Here is a 16,309-nt window from a genome sequence, read left to right as displayed (position 1 = left end):
AACAAGAGAAGCCACCGCAGTGAGAAGCCCATGCACCGCAAGGAAGAGTAGCCCTGCTTGCCGCAACTAGAGAAAGCCCGTGCCCATCAACGAAGACCCAATGCAGCCACAGATAAATAAATAAAAAATAAATAAATTTATAAAAATAAGTAAATAAATGTTCATATTGAGATGTACTGTAAGTGTAAAATACACACTGGATTTCTTAGACTTAGTATAAAAAAATGTAAACTATCTCATTAATAATTTAAAAAATATTGATTGCATAGTGAAATAATACCTTATTTATACTGGGTTAAATAAACTATATTAAAATTAATTTCACCTGTTTCTTTTTACTTTTAAAGATGTGGCTACTATAAAGTGTAAAATTACATACACGGCTTGTGTTATGTTTCTGTTGTATAGTGTTAGTCTAGGTTTTCTGTAATGTCATTATGTCTGTAATTAAGAAGGGCTGTGAAAATAAGAGACTATAGCAGAGGTTTAGATGAGATGGCCATATGGATGGATAGGCGAGGAGGGAGATGGAAGGTAAAATCCATGGCTCTAAGTGATAGTTTTGAATGTGCAGAGATTGAGAGAGGGAGGAATCTAGGAAAGCTTCTTGATTTCTTGTTCGAGTATGTTGGTAAGGTGATGGGGCTGTTCAAAGGATAGAGAGCATGGAGCAAAGAAAAAGGAACTAAGTCAGGGAAGAGAAGGGTCTAGGCAGTCTGGTTAGTCCAGTGACTCTGGGATCAAGGAGGTCCCAGAGCCTCAGAAGCCTGGCTTGCCTGGACATTCTTGGTGAGGCCTTCATGGCTTCTGCACTCTGCTTGCAAGCTCTGGTCTGGAACATAGGGTCTTTGGGCCAAGAATTGAATGGGGAGGAGTTCATTTGGCCCAAATCATTGGTCTCCTCTCTGTCCATAATAGGTAGGGCTTATTGGCCTAAAAGAATAAGAATGAGAGGAAGTCTTGATCACGGTAAATTTTCAAAGCAAAACAGACACTTAAGTCTCAAATTATATGGCAGTCTTTTTGACCTCTGTGTTCTGTCCTCTCCTGATTTGTTAGGCCTTGCAGGAAAAGCTGTGGAATGTGGCTGCCCCTTTGTATTTGAAGCAGAGTGATTTGGCCTCAGCAGCAGCAAAACAGGTAAGCTTATTGAGACCTTCTCCTCAGGTGGATCTCTGTCCAGATCTCTGTCCAGAAATTGCATTGTCTAAGTTAGAGTCAGAGGCCTTCACAAGGCTCTGCTGTGGCCTCCCCATTTTTAGCCTGTGTCAGAAGTTAGTGATACGAGAAGCAGCATAATTAGGGGACACAGCACTGGCTTTAGAGTCAGGGGACTTGGGTTCTGTTCCCATGTCTGCCTCTGTTGGGTGGTGTTGAGCAGGTTACTTAACCTCCCTGATTTCTAAGATTTCTTTTGTGTTCTAAAATATTATTAGTTTGTATTTCAGATATACTAAAATCCAATAAATACTATCATGAATCTTTCATCTGAAAATGTAGCTGAATTCATTTTGAGGTGGTTATATTTTTAGCCTGTACCATCTCTCTTTCTCTCTCTTTTCTTTAACCATCTCTTGAATATTTAAAGGTCTTTTTTTTCCTTCTCAGTTCATTAAGTAGCATTTAATTTTACTTGCCTTAAGTTTATTTCTTTCTAGTTTTGAGCAATTTCCCTTCATTCTTGGGTATTGGAATTTGGTGAACTCTTCTGGGTCATGTCTTCCCAATAGTAAGTCTGTATATGACTAATTACAACCCTGTAGGAAGATAATGATGGTGACTATGATTGTTACATTACAGTTCACTAAATGATTTCAGGTCTATTTTAATTAGCCCTCATAATAATCCCATTAGGTTGGAATAAGTATTAAGTCCATTTTACAGATGAAACAATGCTCAGCAAGGTTATATTCGTAGAGCTGTAGGTAGTTAAGTCAGGAACTTGAGCTCAGGTACTCTGATACCCAGAGTCTGTTTTCTTTCCACTACTCTGCTTCATCTCTCATCTAATCTAGACTCCCTTTCAGACCTGCCATGTGGCTTATTGTAGGGGAGTAGAACTTAATGACAACAGAACACCAATAGGCCATGTTGGGAGGGATGGGACAGGGAGCAGTAGTCTGGAAGAAAGAGAAAGGAATTACCATTGCTATGTGACAGTTACTGTGCTAAGCACCTTCCATACCCCATTTAATCCTTTAAATTTTATGATATTCGTGCTGTTTCTTCTGCATTTACAGATAGGGAAACTGAGGCACCATGTAATTAGGAAACTTATCTTACTGTCAGTTGTAGAAGACAGCTGACAGGGCTCTGACTCCAAAGCCTTCAATGGGAGGCAAGCATCATTGCCTGCCATCATTGCTTGCCTCCCATTGAAGAAAGGGAAGGGAAAGAGAAGCATCATTCGGGGGGGAGTCGCTGACTTGGATAGAACAGAGCGAGAGCTTAAGATGCAGTGGGCTTGAGCTGAGGTCACTGACATTGTTTTCTGCACTGATTCCCTCCCTAAAATCCCTCTGAGAGACCAGGCCCATAGAACAGTCTGGATGGCTAACAGGTGGTCAATGGTTCCTAATACTAAGTTCTTGAGGACTTTTCCTGAGGATTACGTTTCCATACGTATTCATTTGCCACCACATCACAGTGAATTTGCTTTAGTTACAAGCAGTGCTTTACAGTTTTATCAGTGTTTAAACTTTCATATCTTTATATCATCAACTAAGATGATATTACCAGATGGAAGTTTGTTTTTTTAATTGACAAAATAATTTATTCTCTCAACATGTATATTAATTTCTCTCAAATCACACTAGTTTCTCTCAACATAGGCACTTAAAAATCTCAGTTCAGAATTAAAACATAGGCATTAAAAAAAAGCACTCTGTTCAGATCTGGTTTCACTTAGAATCCTGTGCTGCTCTTTGCTCTTAAGTAAGACTATAATGATATTTTTGCTGCTTATTACTTACCTGTTCCTTATAGATCATGGAAGAAACCTACAAAATGGAGTTCATGTATAGTGGCGTGGAGAACAAGCAGGTGGTGATTATCCATCACATGAGGCTGCAGGCCAAAGCCTTGCAACTTATAGTAACAGCACGGACTGCTCGAGGGTAAGATGTGTGGTTGGTGAAAAAGGGTGGCTGAGTCCTTTTAAAGACACAACTGCATTCAGAGATCTCACCAAGGTTAATGATGCGTGAAATAATATTTAGGAAAGACTACCTAAGGGATATACAAGCTCTTCATTTTTTCAGATATTCCAAGTTACATTCTTGGATCAGATTAGATCCCTGGAAAAACCCTTTGGTGGCTCTCCATTGCCTACAACACAACATAGGGCTTCATCTGGCAACAAGGCATTCTGTATAGTCCTTGATAGATTTCTTTAAGAATATAGTGCCAGAACCACTTTTTTTCTCTTCTGATGGGACTAGTGCTCTATCTTAGGCAGTAAAGACAAATTATGAGAATGTATGGTGCTGTGAGACTACTTTGTTCAAATCCTGACTCCCTACTTACTTGTTGTTTGATTACAGACAGGTTTTTTTTAGCCTCTCTGTGCCTTGTTTTCCTGTTTGTAAAATGAGAACCATGACAGCATCTATCTCATGGGGTTTCTGTGAAAAATGAATGGGATAATACATGTAAAAGCAGTTAGCATGGTACTTAGTACATAGTAAGAGCTCATTATAATTGTAGCTGTTAGACTTTCTGATAATGAGAATTGCTATATTTCATTGATTCTAAAATGCACATTTAAAAATTTTACTTCTCTGAAATCAGATATTTTGATGGTGTGCCGTAGTTTGAAAGTGTTTTTGTTTCTTGGTGTTTCATAAAATAAAGGTGCATCTTAAGAATAATGGCACCACGGATTTAATGTAATATAGTACTTAGGAAACTCGTTATCAGACAGGAGACACATTTGATGCTCAGTCCACCAGTTGTGTCAGCCTAAAAATAGTGTAGAGAAATAAATATGAGTGTTTAAGCAGTGAAAAATACATTAAAAGGAACATTGTATTATTTTATTTCTTTGCTTATCTTGATAGTGACCTGATAAACTCAGGTAGTGATTTAATCTTAGAGATAGCCATACATTCATTTAACAAATGTTTAATTCCTGCTATGTGCCAGTCACAGCTGAGAAAAGATAGGTGCTTGTGCTGGCATCTACACTTTTTTTTTTTTTTTTTTTTTTTTGCGGTACGCGGGCCTCTCACTGTTGTGGCCTCTCCCGTTGCGGAGCACAGGCTCCAGACGCACAGGTTCAGCGGCCATGGCTCACGGGCCCAGCTGCTCCGCGGCATGTGGGATCTTCCCGGACCGGGGCACGAACCCATGTCCCCTGCATCGGCAGGCAGACTCTCAACCACTGTGCCACCAGGGAAGCCCTACGCATTTTTATTTAAAGAAAATAAATATCTTTTTCAGTTTATGTATGATTACTGTAAAAGTTTAAATATTGCAGATTAAGTGAACATTCTGTTCTCTGGTAATCTACCCCTTGTAAAACAAATGACTAAAAGTGTAGATTATAAATGCGTGTATTAGCGTAAATCGAATCATAATATACTTGGCTGTTCTGCCATATTTTCATTTCATCCAACAATATAATATTTCGTATTTCCATGTCATTGTATAAAGATTCCAATATATTTGGTGTTTACTCATGCTATATTATTTTATATTTTCCATTTGTATGCATACCTCAAGTGAGAGGCAGTAGAACATAATGATTAAGAGGGCTGGGGTGCCTCATTGATTTGATTCAGATCTTGACTCCACCATTTGCAAACTTAGTGACCTTGGACAAGTTACTTAAGAACTTCTGTCTCAGTTTATTTCCCATAAGTTAAACTGGGATAATAATAGTACTTGCCTCTCTGTCATAGGGTTATTGTAAGGATTATTGAATTATTATATGTAAAGCCCTTAAAATACTGCCTGACACATTAAGAGTAAACACTTGACAAATGTTAGCTCATTTTAGTTGTATAAATAGTATTTTTACTCATATATATATATAAATTTTTTTTTATTTTTGGCTGTGTTGGGTCCTTGTTGCTGTGCACGGGCTTTCTTTTTGCAGCGAGCAGGGGCTACTCTTCGTTGCGGTGCACGGGCTCCTCATTGCAGTGGCTTCTCTTTGTTGCAGAGCACGGGCTCTAGAGCACAGGCTCAGTAGTTGTGGCGCACGGGTGTAGTTGCTCCACGACATGTGGGACCTTCCCGGACCAGGGCTCGAACCTGTGTCCCCTACACTGGCTGGCGGATTCTTAACCACTGTGCCACCAGGGAATCCCTACCCTTATATTTTTAATAAACAGATTGACCTTATATTTTTCAGCATTAAAAAATAGAATTTATGATCATCTCTATCAAGACCATATCTAATCAAAATGAAAGTTTTAGTGTATTTTTATTTGATTGTTTCATGCTGTTAAATAATTTAGAATTTAGTTTCAGATTGTTCTTTTTTTTTTTTTTTTTGTGGTACGCGGGCCTCTCACTGCTGTGGCCCCTCCCGCTGCGGAGCACAGGCCCCGGACGCGCAGGCCCAGCGGCCATGGCTCATGGGCCCAGCCGCTCCACGGCATGTGGGATCCTCCCGGACTGGGGCGCGAACCTGTGTCCCCTGCATCGGCAGGCGGACTCTCAACCACTGTGCCACCAGGGAAGCCCTCAGATTGTTCTTTTTTTAAATTGAAGTATAGTTGGTATACAATATTAGTTTCAGGTGTACAGCATAGTGATTCAGTATTTTTACAGATTATACTCCATTAAAAGTTATTATAAGATAATGGCTATAATTCCCTGTGCTGTACAATATATTGGATTATGGTTTTTAACGTATCTCTTATTTTAAGATTTCTTTCTTAAAATAGCATTACTCTTTATAAGTACATTATCAAAATAATTTAGCTCCAGCTTACCCACCACTGTTCTTTTTGTATCACAATTGCCTTTTAAAATTCCTTGTTCTAATTCACCATTTATATGACTGGAACACATTCGCTAGTATTGTTTTTCAGAGTAAGTATATAAGTAGTATACTCATTGAGACTTCACATATCTAAAACTGCCTTTCTTTTGCTCTCATACATAATTGGAATTCTTTCAGAACTCTGTTAATATTGCTATGTTACCTTTTAGTATTTAATGTTACAGTTAGGATGTCTGATGTCTGTCTGGTTCTCTTTCCTTTGTAGTTAGCTTATTTTTCATGGCTCAAAGCTGTAAACTTTTCTTTTTCTTTTTAGAATTCAGAAATTTCATCAGGATATGTCTAGTTATGTGTTTCCTTTCATTATTCTTACTGACTTTTAATGGGACTTCGAAGTCTCAGCTCTGTTTTATCTCAGGGATTTTTTCCCTCTATTATTTCTTTAATTACTACTTCTTCCATCCACTCCAGTCTGCCATACTAGATATTGTATCTTCTGGATCTATTTTCCCTATATCTTATCTTTTCTCTCACAATTTCAGTTTCTTTTTCTACTTTATATTCTGAGTAAATTCCTCAACGTACTCTTTTAATTTACCATTTCAGTTTTCATCATTTTTCATTCTAGTGTTCTTCAATTGTTGAGTTGATTTCATTATTATTATTTCCAAGTGTGCTTTCTTCTGTGTACCTTTTTTGTAGCAGTTTTTCTCACTTTATCAATGCGATATCCTTTCAAATCTCCTCTTAAATCTTAATCAGGTTGTTTATTAGAATTTTAAAAAAAGCTTTCTGTGCTTTCTTCCCTTGACATTACCTCACTGAGGCCTGCTTGGTCTCCTTTACAGCTCCTTATCATCCTTATAACATCTAATAATTTTTCATTGTCTTTGAATACTTATAAGTGAAAGTTTAGACTAGTTTAAATTGGTAACTGGTATAGGCTTCCCCAACAGTTATAGGTCAATGTTTGGTTTCCCCTAGTGGGCCTCACTCTTACATTGAAAGCGGGGGTTCTTAGTGCCAGAGGCCTACTTCATGTACGTACCATGTAGGTGAGGCTACCTACTCTGCTTGGGGGTTGGGGAAGAGTTCCCAAATCTTTTTGTATTTTACTGCTTGGAAATTCTCCAAGTTGGTTGTACGTGAGCAAGCCAAAAAAGGTGCTACTTGGCCAAATTGCTTTCATTTCAGTCTCTGCTTAGCTGGAGTTCTCCCTTCCAGCCCTCTCATCCTAGGTGGTCTTTGGTTGGTTAACCTCACCAGCAAATTTCAGTTCCACTTCTAGTAGTTTGTCAGAGTTAAGAAAGTTTCAAGTGCTACCTGCTTTTTAGGAAAATAATTCAAATTAATGTTGGTTGTAGAGTACATTTCCATCTGCCTTTTATCATTTATCCATTCAACAAATATTTATTGCATAGCTGCTTGTGTCAGGAAATACATGATGAATGATACAAAGTCCCTACTCTCATGGAGCTTACGGTTTAGTAGAAAAACTTGACTCGGTTATTAAGAACCTTGATACCATTCTCTTACATGTTTTTATATAAGGAAAGAGTATTTGTTTTTTCTTCACTGGAACTTTACTCCTTCAATTAATAATATATTAATGAAAATGAGTGGAACATTCCCTGCAGAAATTATAACAAATAAAATGCACAAAGATCAAAGGAAAAATCTGTTGTGTGATTAGTAAGTTATATTGGCCTGGCATGTTGCCTGGCTTATCTGGGTATACATTTAAGTTTTTACAGAAATGAACTACTCTAAGTACTACTTGACCAAAGAAGCCAAGATAGAGAAGAAGGCATATAGTCTGTGTCTGTGTGCAAAGTAGTAACAAAACTTTTTCCCCTTCTGCATGAAAATTTGACCTTTGGTTTCCAGATCTATTCCCTGGTAAGCTGATCGCATCAACTCTATTACTAGGTGACACTGCTATGGTAAAAATGATCTCTGAGGGCTTCCCTGGTGGCGCAGTGGTTGAGAGTCCGCCTGCAGATGCAGGGGACACGGGTTCGTGCCCTGGTCCGGGAAGATCCCACATGCCGCGGAGCGGCTGGGCCCGTAAGCCATGGCCGCTGAGCCTGCGCGTCCGGAGTCTGTGCTCCGCAATGGGAGAGGCCACAGCAGTGAGAGGCCCGCGTACCGCAAAAAAAAAAAAACAAACAAAAACAAACAAACAAAAAAATGATCTCTGAGAAAATTACATGTACACTAGAAGGAACTATCAGTGAACTATAATTACCTAATGCAGACACCATAGCTTTGGGCTTCATTGAATGCAGTGATTCTTGTAACTGAGCATATCCCTGTGGGGACCCTGGAAGGTATGCCTTTGGATTACTTCAAGAGATATTAGCACCTATGGAGCATGAGGCTTCTAAGTGAAGATGGTCTCCACATTCACCTGATGTAGATCTCATCTCCTTGAACCTGAGCTGTCAGTGGCAAGGTCAGAGCTCCCAGACAACTATGTAGATGGTTGAATGGGCTGCTGCCAAGGACTCCTGCAGAGGAGGAATATGACATTGCACTGCCTGTAAGCTGTGCTTCTGTCCTATATCCTTACTGAATCTGGTGCCAAGTGTGGCCTGTGATAGTCTTTGATTTTGAATGTACATTGAGCCTAATGGGCACTGCAGTGTTTTAATTAGGTCTTGGGATCCTGGCAAATATTTCTCCCTAGGTCCATTAGGAGTCCTCTGTTTCTCTTACGGATAATTTTTATAGTATAATATGCTCATCGTCTTTTCTTGTGGGCTCAGGTTTGTGGAACTTTGGTCTTTACTCCTCAGTTCTCAGATTTCACAAGCAAATTACATGGGTTTTTGTTTGTTTTGTTTTTTTTTCTTTTCTACAGAGTTGACCCCTTATTTGGGATGTGTGAAAAATTTTTACAGGAAGTGGACTTTTTTCAGAGGTAAGTATTTCATCATCTTCTAGCTTATTAAATCTTGGTTATGTAAAGATCGTACTTACAGGGAAACAAGAGCAATCACAAGCCAGAATCTTTGGTTTAGCCCATGTAGCCAAGCTATTATGATACATGCAGTGTGGCCTAATTTGTATACAGGTGGCTCTCAGTATCCATGGGTTCTGCATTCATGGATATGGAGGGTTCGACTGTATTATTCCATTTTATATAAAGGACTTGAGCATCCGTGGATTTTGGTATTTGCAAGGGGTCCTGGAACCAATCCACCACAGATACTGAGAGATAACTGTATTTTCTTTACTGGTATATAAACTTCTTAGGTTAGCTAAACATACAACATAATAATAAAAACATTAGGAATGTTTTTGATTCAGCACTCAGCTGGGCCAGAAAAAGACAAATATTATGTGAGAAAACTCAAACTCGTGTTGAAAAATCACAACTTGTCTCTTTTTCTTCACCATGGTTCTTAAACTTGCATATTTCTGTCTAATCTACAAAAATTGTTCCATCATTCTATAGGTAGCTTTTATTTTGTAGCATAGATATGTTTTCTCAGGATTCATTATGAAGTAAATCAGCTAAAACATATGCAGTCAATGAGTGGAAGGCTTGGTGAAACAGTGGGGGTCGAGGTAGTGACATTGATTGTGACCTGTGGTATGCTGGCGATACAATACTGGGAAGAAGGCATTTATAGGATTTTAAAATCTAATATTTATTAAGTCTAATATTTCATTTTTTCACTCCTTGCTTCTACCCCCATGAACTTTACCAAACCTGGCTCTACAGGTTTGTATGACTCTACACTTTTCAGGCTTTTTTTCATTTGGGTGATGATGGCTTCCTATAGGGCTGAGTTGCAATACTACTCTTCACCAATAGGAGCTGCTCTCTAGTAAATGATACAATCTAGCTTGACTCTTTAGATCCTGACTTCAAATCTCTACGAAGTCCATGCCTTACTTTTGGTTTTAGATTTTTTTTTTTAATTGAAGTATAGTTGGTTTACAATGTTGTATATGTTTCTGGTGTACAGCAAACTGATTTAGTTTGACATGGTTTTAGATTCTTTAAGGTGGAGAGTCTTGTTTTTGCACAGTTGCGTTGGAGAGATTTTTGGAAAGATGACAGCTCTGATTTGCCACAGATGAGGATCTGTTGTTAAGGGCTGCACATTCTTTCTTAATTCAGCCTCTGAGTCCCTATACTGATATCACCCCTCAGTGAAATATGTTTTGACTATCTCCTTCTACAAAGCAGAGTACTGTGGAATCATTCAGAGCTGGGAGTAAGTTACTTAACTTTTTTTAAGCCTCAGTACAACATTATCCTCTCTGAATCTCAATGTTCCTATCAGTGATGCTCCATTAAGACAGGCTTTTTCTTCTCTTTTGCTCAGTATAATATCCCCAGTGTCTAGAATAGTACTTGGTAAGACCTAAAGACATATTTGTTATATTAATTAATGAATCTGTAATATGACAATAATAATTCTAACAATGCACAGGACTACTGGGAGGATTAAATAAGATAGTGTAAAACACTTAAGAGCATGCCTGGCATATATAGGTATTTAATAAGCAAGGCTATTATGATGGTCATGTCACTACAGCATAATTACATAGGTGCATGGCTTTCCTCGGTAACCATGAACTCCTCCAGTTCATCACTTTTCCTACCTCAGGGCTTGGCAGAAGTTTGGGGCTCAGCCTGTGGTGAATGAATGCATAGTTGCTTCTGTTTGTTCCTTCAGGTGTTTCATCGCTGATTTGCCCCACCTGCAGGACAGCTTTGTGGACAAACTTCTTGACCTCATGCCCCGACTTATGACATCCAAACCTGCAGAAGTGGTCAAAATTCTACATACCATGCTGCGGCAGAGTACCTTCCTACACCTCCCCCTTCCAGAGCAGGTCAGTGTCTGTGTCATATCCCTTTAGGCGAAATCCATCCAGAGAGCATCCAAAACTGCTCATCTTGGTGATCTTCTTTGAGCAGTGGAGGAGCTGGGTTAGGGCCTTTCCTCTGATTGACTAACATGTGTCCACCCATTAGATAAGGAGACAGAAAGGCAAGGATCATGTTTTGTTACCCAGAGATGACCTGGCTTTAGAATCATATTTTCTTCTTGCTTACAGATCCACAAAGCCTCAGCCACCATTATTGAGCCAGCGGGCGAATCAGACAACCCTTTGCGGTTTACCTCTGGGTTGGTGGTGGCCCTGGATGTCGATGCAACGCTGGAACATGTTCAGGATCCTCAGAGCACTGTGAAGGTCCAGGTCTGTCAGCTTTTGGTTCCCATGGAGCTTCTAAACTGACTTTGTGTTGGAACTTTTAACTTTAGCACCCCTGTAATCTCTACCTGAGGGACAGAAACTGGGGAGAGAGAAGAGATAAGTTTTTATGGACAAGAGCCTGGGCGTGAATCCCAGCTCTACTGCTGAGTATGGTCTGGAGGAAGTTACTTTAAACTCTGAACCTTAGATTCTGCAACTGACAAATAGGAATAGTTGACATTGAAATGAAGTGATGTGTATAAAGTTCCTGGTCCCCAGTAAGGGTTCACTAAATGACAGGGCCGCTTCTATTCTTATAATGTGAAGTTAAGACTTGGTATTTTCAGGGCTATAAGCAAACTGTAATAAGTCCTTTTCCGGTTGTAGGTGGGTCAGCTTGGTGAATACAGTTTATGGGTGGGAAAAAGTAGTCACTAGGGAGTATTCTTTCCAAGTTAGATGGATGTACTAGAGAGACAGGAGAGATGCAGTATAGGCACTAAGCAATTTAACAGTCAGTAGTTAAGCCCCACTAAGAGTCCTACCCATTTACACCCCCTCCCTCCCTCCCTCCCTCCCTTCCTCCCTCCCTTCCATCCATCCATGCTTACTCTACTGCACATGCTAAGTGCTAGGCAAGCATGTCAGAATTCATGCCCTGAGGATGCTTAGTTTCAGTGAGAGACAGACAAATGGACAGGCAGTTGTAAAACAGAAGTTCAGTCATCAGTTCCAACAGGCACAGGATGAATTAAGAATGTTATGGCCTCTTATTAAATCCTGATTGCTCACACAACATAGATCTAACTTTGGGAGCCACTTGCAACACTGCCTCCTGAAATGAGACCTAACTTTTTAAATAACCTGACCTATTCTCAAGACTAAGAGACTGGGACTTCCCTGGTGGTGCAGTGGATAAGACTCTGCGCTCCCAATGCAGGGGGCCCGCATTTGATCCCTGGTCAGGGAACTAGATCCCACATGCATGCCGCAACTAAGAGTTCACGTGCCTCAACTAGGGAGCCGCTTGCCGCAACCAAGGAGTCCGCCTGCTGCAACTAAGTGTTACTGAGTTCAGGCTCGCTCTGCTCACTGCACTACAGGCCAGTGAATCGGGAGATGAGGTGTTGAGACAAGGAATACGACTTTATTCGGAAAGCCGGCAGACCAAGAATATGGCAGACTAGTGTCTCTGAAAAACCATCTTATCTGGGTTTGGATGCCAGTTTCTTTTATAGAACAGAGAGGGGGAGGAGGTGAGGAAGTAAAGTAAAAAGGCCGTAAGTTTTGCAAATGTCCCCTGGAATGGCTAGCCTCAGGGAGGGGATGGGTTAATTTCTTCTTTCTTGCAGCCACCCACAGGTGGACAGGGTCAGGATGCTTCCCCCAACAAAGGCACTTTGGTTTAACATTCAGGCAGAGGGACAGGGTTCCCCGAGGCAGGCCGTTATGTATAGACAGTATCCTTTTAGTGAACAACAGCAGGAAAGCAAAGGTTAAAGTAAAAGAAAGAGGTCCAACATGTAGCCAGATTTGGCTCTTCTCTGTTACATAAGGAGCCCACGTACAGCAACTAAGGAGCCCGCGAGCCGCAACTAAGACCCAGCACAACCAACCAACCAACCAACGAAATAAATAAAGAAAATAAAGATTAAAAAAAAAGAAAGACTAAGAGACTGGTTCAGTGAGATAATGGACCGATCTACCGACTTAGCTTCTGGATTGTGAAGCTTCTTAGAAGTTTCAAAGGCAGGAATGAAGGGGAACATAATACACCACCCCAAAATAAGCCTTTTTGGCCTAAGGATTATTTTGGGATGATTATTTTTGAGAGGCTGTAGACTGGAAACAGAGTAGAATTGCCCTTTTGTGAGGGAAATTTACATTTATAAGGGAAATCTCCATTTGTAAGGTATCCCCCTCTCGGTACCAGAAAGGGAAGCAAGACTAAATCTCTAGAAATTCATCAGTGAAAACTATGCCAACTTAAATTTGCATAACACTCGTACCCTTGATTATTGTGTTTTACCTGATAACCTCCCATAACAGGCTCCCTTCCTCTTCAACATCTTTCTTTTGTTTTTAGCTGAATATGGTATTTAAGGTGATGGCTTGGTTAGTTTCAGGGAGTTACTCAGTTTTCCTAGGTCTCTTCCTTATATAGAGGAGACATATTTGTTATTAACTTCTATTTGTTTTTCTCCTGTTAATCTGCCTTTTATTATAGCGGGGTCTCAGCCAAGAACCTAGAAGGGTAGAGGGGAAATTAATTTTTCTCCCCTACAGGGTTATTTCCAGTTTTGGCTACTATAAAAACATTCTGCAATATACTTAAAAAAAAAAATATATATACACACACACACACACATATATACATATGTGTGTATATATACATATATGTGTGTGTGTGTGTGTGTGTGTGTATATATATATAAAAATTATAAAGAATACTATGGAGAAGCCCTTAATTTGTAGAGTGTGACTAAGGAAGAGAAAGACTTTGTGGAGATCCTGTTACATGGATGAGATAAAGGATGATTAAGAGCAAAGGATAGAGGTATTCCAAGCAGAAGGAATATGAATAAAAGTTAGGGATGCAAGCACCTGCAGTAAGTACAGAAAAATAGCCTGGAGCAGGCAGGGTCGGCTTCCTGGAAGAGAGTCAGGATGAATCAGGCCCTGAAGACGGTTAATATTTACCTATGGTGACAGTAGAGGAAAAAAATCTTCTGGCTTCCCAGCAGGAATTATTAGAAATCATGAGACCTACAGAGAACTAACTCTGAGCTGCAGTTTTATTGGACGGCAGTTTTTTGTTTGTTGGTTTGTTTTCCCCTGTCTACCGAAAAAAAATGCACAACGTAGAATTTGAGAGTTATGTTTTTTTTGGCAGACGTTCTTAGATTGCAAGTATAGATTGTCGCAAGCCTGGGAGACAGCATCTCAGATAAATGCTGAGAAAACTGTTCCGAAGAGGAAGGGGGAAACCAGGATATATAGGAGTTTTTGCAACACCACCAGGTAGCCGGAACAAAAGACTACTGTTAATAAAAGAAAACTAGATAGCTCAAGTTAAGGAATTTGGCACTTTTCTACATAAGGGAAGATGCAAGAGTCTGGACTCATTGAAATCATTCCTTTGATATGCACCTCAGCTCTCTGGGGCCAGTATCCTGTGTTTCCTCTTCCCGAGTTTCCTCAAGCTGCACCATTTGGGGTGGCTGCAGTTTGATGACTGCGGTCATTCCTTGTTTCCTTCCTCAGTTCCCTCAGGGCTCACTGCTGGAGGGCGGCTACGGTTGCTGATGGCCCAAAATCCTTTGTTTACTGATGTGGTGGGCAATGTTTTATTTCTCAGCCCCAAAGTTAGTGGTTCTCCACCCTAGCTGCACTTTAGAGTTATACAGAAAGTGTTAAAAAGTACTGATGCACGGGGCCTCAGCCTACACCAGTTAAATCAGAATCCTGAGAGTAGGGCCCATGACTACCAGTATTTTTTATTTAAGAGCTCATAGGTGATTCTAATGTGCAGCCCGGATTGAGAAGCCCTGTTTCACATTGTCCCTGGAAGAAGTTCGCTGACCAATTGAGCATAAATGAGATTGCAGGTATAGATAATTTTAAGGATCACCTGCTATACTCTACTGAAAGATCACCTTCAGAGTAGCTCTACTACATGCATGGCCAGACTGTTTGGATACCTCTGCAGGCTGGGAGATGAGGAACTCGCTGCTTAGTCATGGGACAGCTCTGACAGTAGGAAAGCATTGTCCAGTTCGGCTACCATGCCCCAACACTTCCGGACAGATGAGATTATGGGGCAGGTGGGCTGAGACATGCCTCCCCAGAGTTTCAAAGTTGAAAGACCTGTGTGGTCCCTACTTTACCCCTATCAGTGTATTCCCATAGCCCAGGACCTATGTGTTTGTAGGATATGCTTCATTTGTTCATTTAGCTCATTTGTACACTGTGCAGTATATAATAATAGGCCCTCTACACAGATAGCTGTGAGGTCCCCCTGGGTGTTGAGGAGAGCTCTTTGGCAGCTTGTAAGATTTGAAGAACTGGCCAGTGATTTGAGCACTGAGCACTGTCTCTGTAGAAAGAGACAGATAAACAGCTTCCTAGCTGCTTATGATCTAGTGGAGAGTTACAGAATTATTCTTAATCCTTGGTAGTTGGTGATGGATCCTGGGCCATGATATGATTTGGAGCCAGAGGAAGGAGAGTCATCCTGATGGGGGTGTCTGAGAAGGCTTTTCACATCAGGATTAATATTTTAACCTATCCATGTACTTAACAGAGGCACTTTATTCCTGTCCCTCATTCACCATGAATTCAGGAAACATTTCTCACATACTGCTTTGTACTGGGGAGGGGGTAGAGAGATTTCGACAGTGTTGTCTTCCCCTCCAGGAGCAGTTTTGTATGAAGGGTAGTGTCTTCTTTTCCTCCTGTTTTGGGGTTCACAGCAGATGTCACCAGCAATTCTGTTAAAAGCTCATGGCTGTTCTGCCTCTTTTTCTCATTTCTGTCACCTCTTAGGTCTCATATCCAGATGGCCAAGCTCAGATGATCCACCCTAAGCCGGCAGACTTTCGGAATCCCGGCCCAGGGCGGCACCGGCTTATCACTCAGGTGTACCTCTCCCACACTGCCTGGACAGGTAAGGAGTCAGTGGGCCAAGGCTTTTTTTTTTTTTTTGTAGTTTGAAAAATACGTGATTGAACCAGGCCTGCTGAGGGTTGAACTTGATTTCTTAAGGAGCCTGAAAGCAGTAGAATGGAGTCTCATTGAAAGAACTGTGGGCTGGACACCCGGAGACTATTTTCTTATCCTAACACTGCCACTGACTTGCTGTGTACACTTGGGCAAGCTACTCTCCCTTCTGAATCTGTTTCCTCACCTTTCAAATTAAGATAACAATTCTTTACTACTTAATTCTGAGGACTATTCTGTCTGGAAATTAAAGTTTTATATTTCTTACCAGAAATTTAAAATCACTCTTTTTTGTATATGAACAATACAGTTCATTCCCCCAGAACAAGTAAAATGACAACTGTTCTTGCCTTCCCTTCCCACATGGGCTGGTTTGTGCGATAATGCAAAGTAAGGTGATCTATTCCTATTTTACCC

The 16,309-nt window shown here is 40.5% G+C and overlaps 1 protein-coding gene across 2 annotated transcripts in view; it reads left to right on the top strand.

The window, feature by feature from the left end:
• Positions 1-16,309, top strand: part of INTS4 (integrator complex subunit 4) — a 113,941-nt gene that overhangs the window by 93,108 nt on the left and 4,524 nt on the right. The window contains exons 17-22 of one of the 2 annotated variants that reach the window (XM_060160115.1): positions 1,060-1,140; positions 2,986-3,116; positions 8,817-8,876; positions 10,648-10,807; positions 11,033-11,176; positions 15,719-15,839. In XM_060160115.1, the coding sequence (XP_060016098.1) occupies positions 1,060-1,140; positions 2,986-3,116; positions 8,817-8,876; positions 10,648-10,807; positions 11,033-11,176; positions 15,719-15,839 (697 nt within the window). Of the gene's footprint in view, positions 1-1,059; positions 1,141-2,985; positions 3,117-8,816; positions 8,877-10,647; positions 10,808-11,032; positions 11,177-15,718; positions 15,840-16,309 lie in introns of those variants that run through there. The other variant, XR_009542477.1, reaches the window with a different exon arrangement.

This window comes from Lagenorhynchus albirostris, chromosome 9 (genome assembly GCF_949774975.1).
Source record: "Lagenorhynchus albirostris chromosome 9, mLagAlb1.1, whole genome shotgun sequence".
NCBI classification, from domain to species: Eukaryota; Metazoa; Chordata; class Mammalia; order Artiodactyla; family Delphinidae; genus Lagenorhynchus; species Lagenorhynchus albirostris.
The sequence above is the reverse complement of the archived record's forward strand: the minus strand, read 5'-3'. Positions and strand labels throughout refer to the sequence as shown.